At 49.3% G+C, this 5,142-nt stretch overlaps 1 protein-coding gene across 1 annotated transcript; it reads left to right on the top strand.

Annotated features, from left to right (window-relative positions):
* The first annotated feature begins 780 nt into the window (after positions 1–780).
* LOC120668639 (dof zinc finger protein 4-like) lies at positions 781–2,044 on the top strand. The gene has a single exon (XM_039948383.1). It carries the CDS (start codon positions 803–805, stop codon positions 1,718–1,720), a length of 918 nt encoding a protein of 305 aa, XP_039804317.1. The 5' UTR covers positions 781–802; the 3' UTR covers positions 1,721–2,044.
* Positions 2,045–5,142: the final 3,098 nt, after the last annotated feature.

Genomic DNA, 5,142 nt, shown 5'->3' with positions numbered 1-5,142 from the left:
TTGGCTGGTCTACCAAGTGAGATATCGATACAAAGTGGTTTACCTCTATCTTGAGTTGCTCTAGAGTCTGGTCTAATGTTGTACATTACCCTCCGTAAACATAAGTTAGTATAGTGGAGCCCATGACCTCGTCCTTACATCTAAGGGAACATATCCAGTGCAAACCCCGTGCAAACCTACAAAAATCATCTCAAAATTTTTTGAAAAAAATCATGAATGTGCTTCTCAGCTTTGGGGTGCATTTGAACCATTACTGTTTGTCATAAAATTTGTCTTTTTTGTAACTTCTACGGTAAGATGAATTTGACCATGAAATTTTATATATAGATGAGGTAAGCTGAGAAGCACATTCATGATTTTTTTCAGGATTTTTTTGAAATATTTTTTAGTAGGTTTGCACGGAATTTACATCAAAACTTGGGTTGCACCGGATATGTTCCCTACATCTAATGACGTACTTGTAGTTTATACGAAAGAATAATGAAGCTTAACATTTCTCCGATATTTCTTTGTTCTTTTTGTAGTGCCAATCAATTTTGAGATTTCTTTAACGCAACTACTCTCTCCGTTCTCAATTGTTGGTCGTCTGACAAATTTAGATACATAGTTTTATTATACACATAGATATATGATATTTCTGGATACCTAACATAAATTATGTATCTAGATTTGTCAAAAAAATCTACAATTTAAAAGGGATAGAGTATTTCCGCTCGAGTGGGATGCATTTTCGAGCTATTTTTGTTCGTTCTCGCCGTGGGCAACCGTGTAATTGTTTGCGCCAGCAGAGACCAGCCGAGTAATGCGCGCTGCGAGCGCGAGGGTATTTACGTCCATCGGCTTCTTCTGTGAAGGAGAGACACAAAGCAATGAAGCAGGAGGGAGAGCGGGCAGAGAGAGCAGAGCAGGCAGCCTCGATCAAGCCCTCAGGTCCGCCATCGAAACCACCAGCTCTGTACGCGAACCACCGCTGCAACGCGTTCCAGAAGCCCCTAGGCCGTACGGTCCTCTCATGCAGGAGCTCGAGCCCGTCCCCGGCATGGCGGGGCGGCTGTTTGGCGCCGGCGCCAACGGCGGCTCCTCGGCGACGGCGCAGCATGGGGTCGCCGAGGTTCCGTGCCCGCGGTGCGGCTCGCCCAACACCAAGTTCTGCTACTACAACAACTACAACCTCGCGCAGCCGCGCCACTTCTGCAAGGCCTGCCGCCGCTACTGGACCAAGGGCGGCCACCTCCGTAACGTCCCCGTCGGCGGCGGCTGCCGCAAGCACAAGCCCAAGCGCCCCGCTGCCGCTGCCGTCGACGGCTCGGAAAGGAACGGAAAGATCCCACGCTCTGGCTGCGCCGGCGCCGCCGCCGCCGGCGACGCGCCGGTGTCGAGCGCGTTCTCTGTTGTGACCGAACCGAGCGGCGTCAGCAGCAGCGTCGCGGAGGTTGGCGCCGGCGCCGGCAGATGCGCGGCCGGCGACTTGCGGACGCTGCTCGTACCCCCTCCGGCGCCGGTGTTTGCCGACCAGGCGGCCGTATTCGCGTCGCTCTTCGCGACGCCGCGGCCTCTCCCGGCCTTCAGTTCCTCTGCTTATCCCATGGCCGAGGAGCGCGTTGCCAGCTCCCTTGCGGAGCAGCAGTCGCCGGAGTCCGATGCGGCCGCCGCAGGCACAGCGCCGTTCTCCGGCTCCGCACCACCGGATGGTGCGCTTGCGGCTGGAGCATCCAACTGACCGACGGCAGCGTCCGGAGCGGGGGTATTCGAGCTAGCGGGAGGCATCGCCGGCGACGCGTCGCTGCCGGAGTACTGGAACCCGGGGAGCTGGACGACGGACCCGGACCCGACCATCTATCTGCCGTAGCGTGTCACTGATCACATAATTGGTTCATTCTTGTACTAAAAAACCCTGGTCCAAGTCCAACAAACACCATTCCTTTCCAACATAAATCCTCTCAATATATATGGATTGGGGGATTATCTGTCCTTAAAGATACATGCTAATAATGAGCTGGTTACACAAAACAAGCTTTTGTTCAGTTGATAGTCTTTCGACTTCTCCTGACTGCGTGATCATTTTTTTTTTGTGGCTTGTGCTCCCTCCATCAAATTCCTCCTCGATCTCGTCCCCGGATGCCGCTAGATCTGCTCTCGCCAACCCTTCGTCTTTGCACTTTGCAGTAACCCCACCCCAGGCAGATACCACCCACGTTTATCCTCCACCGTCCATTACTTGGGCACCGACCGTCATTTAGGGTGTGTTTGGAACTGAAGCAAGGATGATTCTAGCCTTGCCTAGCAAGGGCTTGCGTTTGGTACAAAAGAAAAAGTCACTTCTGACCGCAAGCTGGGCAATAACTGTAGGAAATGTATGAAAAGGCTTGCTCCTGAGGGCGAGACGGTTTGGCTCGCTCGCGAGAGCAAAACAAGCGGCGTAACAAAGAAAAACTGGCAACCGTCAAGCCTGACGTGGTGTACCTAGGTGCGAGCAGATCCAAACGTTAAGCCTCTCTTTTGTGAGCTATTGCCCGGATGGGCTAGCTGGGCTGCCTGGGCATAGTCGAGCTAGGCAAGATTAATTAAGAATCCAAACGTACCCTTAATAGCTACACCGCCCCAAACTTCTATCGAATCCTATAGGCCACAATGGACACCCAAAAACCTTGATAGAAGCTAATGAATGGACTGGATGGTTTAGATACATGATTGTACTCAGATTGTATACAACCATTCCCGTATGGAATGAAGGAGATTCACAAAAATCTGTACAAATCCTGTGCGAGATATGATTCCAATTGTCTGCGCTGCACCTACCTGGTTGGTTCTCGTGATTCTCATGCTTCTTATTTCGCACTTGTGCACATATCGGTAGAGCACATGTGTCTAAGTGTAACAAAGGTCAAAAATGACCTTGAGTATTTCCTGTTTTCTGAATAGCAAATTGTTGCTGTACAATCAGAGTAGATACCATGATCACTGATCAGAAGCAGTTAGCTTCGGAAGACCGGAAGAGACATGTCGCCGGCCTCTGTTCTGTGCTAGCTTGCGTACATTGCTTCTACTTCTATTAGTAGGGGTAGTTGGTTCGGCAGCATGGCAGATGACATGAGGATGTGACATGCGCCTCGACCAACTCTTGGATTGGCGGTGGTTGCTTGGGCACGCGGATGCCTTGACACGCTCCTCTGCTCGGCCACATTGGGTTTGGGTAGCCGCCCGCCACTGCATGGTATCATCTCCATGCTGTCGCTCAGAATTCATTAGTTTTGACCATTTCTCGATTTATTTGTTCAGCGCCAAATGGCTGCCGCCATACTAGAGTACTAGAAGTAGCATCATTTGGGCAGTCATCATTTATAAGCTCTGCACGTATTGTGCAAATGTTTTCTTAGTTATTATTGCTAGTACGGAAAAGAACTACTTTCAGTGACGAACTGATGGTACACTTCTGTATGTGTAATGTTCCAAACAATTCTCTCCCTATGAAATGATTCTAAATAGATAGATTATTCATTGGATTTTCTTAACCACGAGTGTGTGATTTAGGATCTGTTGAGAGGTTTTTTGTGACCTGGTTGGAGTAATTTGCAAGGCTAACATGACGAGTGCAGGATTCATACAGCGGTTCCTGTATAAAATAGGGGTGTCAATTGGTGACCCTTATGTGTTATTTCAACCCTTTTTAATTTAAAATTTTATACTAGTTTTTAAAATAAGATGAAAACCTAATACAAAATTTTAAACTAAAGAGGGTTGGAGGGACACCTAATGATCATTAATTGACACCCCTAATACAGCAGTTGGTATGGTCTGACGAAGTAAACTTCTTGTCAGCTTACACATCAACCATCTCCTCCAAACGACCAAACACATAGCAGCTGGTGGATCCATCAAGAGTGACACACCACAATTTTCTCCAGCTTGTCACTGGCTGATCAGTCATCACTGTGCGGGAATCAATGCGACGATGCGCCTTGGAGGCGAGGGCACCGTGTCGTCGTGCCAACTTGAGCCGACCAGAAGTCCAGGGCTGAGCTTATCCAAGGACAATGAGCATTGAAGCAACGCCGGTTTCTTTGAACCCACGGAACGGGGGAAAGAGAGAACCTGTCGCTCCAGCCGGTGACGCAGACGCCCAACAGAAACTGGTAGGAGTACCGGGCCGATCGATGCAAGTCGCCACCTGCCTCGTCAGCTGAGGAAGAGCTGCCCAGGCAAGGTGCCCTCGGCGACTCGTTCCGAATCGAAGAAGGCACGCGCGCTCGATCTTCTGGATCGATGGAGATCGATCGCGAGGAACACGGCGTTGGTGTCGTCGTTCTAGGGGGTGGCATGTCCCGTCGTAGATAAAAATTCTCTAGAACGAGTTACCCATCACTAACCGCTCGTTGTCCTTACCACGCGATCATGCTACTGTTGCGTAAGAGCAAGCCTAATAGATTTCGCCGACCGCTGGCTGGGACGCGCGTGGGATGGTGGTGGCCCCACTGCTAGCTCGCTGCTCAGCCAATGGCAAGACGCCCAGTGCATCTCCGCCGACCTCGGTCGACGTTTTGCAAGCTACCCGCTCGACTCTCTCTGTCCTCTGCCACGCCAACTCCCCGCCGACCATTATACCTGCTCTAAGGACGGGGCGGAGTCTCTGTTTGAAATCCATCCGGCAGAGGCATGGAATTTTATGGCACTTGTTGTGATTTGTGTCAGTGTTCTGCTCACGTACAGCCACTAGCTACAGTGCTGGCCGGTGGGTACAAGGAGTTTGCGATCTTATTTAGTTCGCGAAATTATTTGGGTTTTGGTACTATCACTTTTGTTGTTATTTAGTAATTAATGTCTAATCATATTAATTAAGCTTAAAAGATTCGTCTTGTCGTTTACAGTTAAACTGTGTAATTAGTTATTTTTTAACTACACTTAATGTTTCATGCACATATTCGAAGATTCGATATGATGGGACTGTAGGAAAAGTTTTGGAAACTAAACATGGTATCTTGAAGGAAACTAAACGAGCATCTCCAACCGTACCAGATAGATCAGGCCAGGATGAAATCCGATTTTCTCTCGGTTTTCAGTGTTACTACTAAACATCAGGCGCATGTAAATGCTACTAGCAGCGATTGAAATGAGCTTTCATTATTACCGGACAAGCACTGTCGC

Source organism: Panicum virgatum, chromosome 4N (assembly GCF_016808335.1).
Source record: "Panicum virgatum strain AP13 chromosome 4N, P.virgatum_v5, whole genome shotgun sequence".
Classification (NCBI taxonomy): Eukaryota; Viridiplantae; Streptophyta; class Magnoliopsida; order Poales; family Poaceae; genus Panicum; species Panicum virgatum.
This window is presented reverse-complemented; position numbering and strand designations above follow the sequence as displayed.

Excerpts from the sequence above, each read along its gene's own strand:
- LOC120668639 (XM_039948383.1), top strand. The coding sequence starts at position 803 with ATGCGCGCTGCGAGCGCGAGGGTATTTACGTCCATCGGCTTCTTCTGT.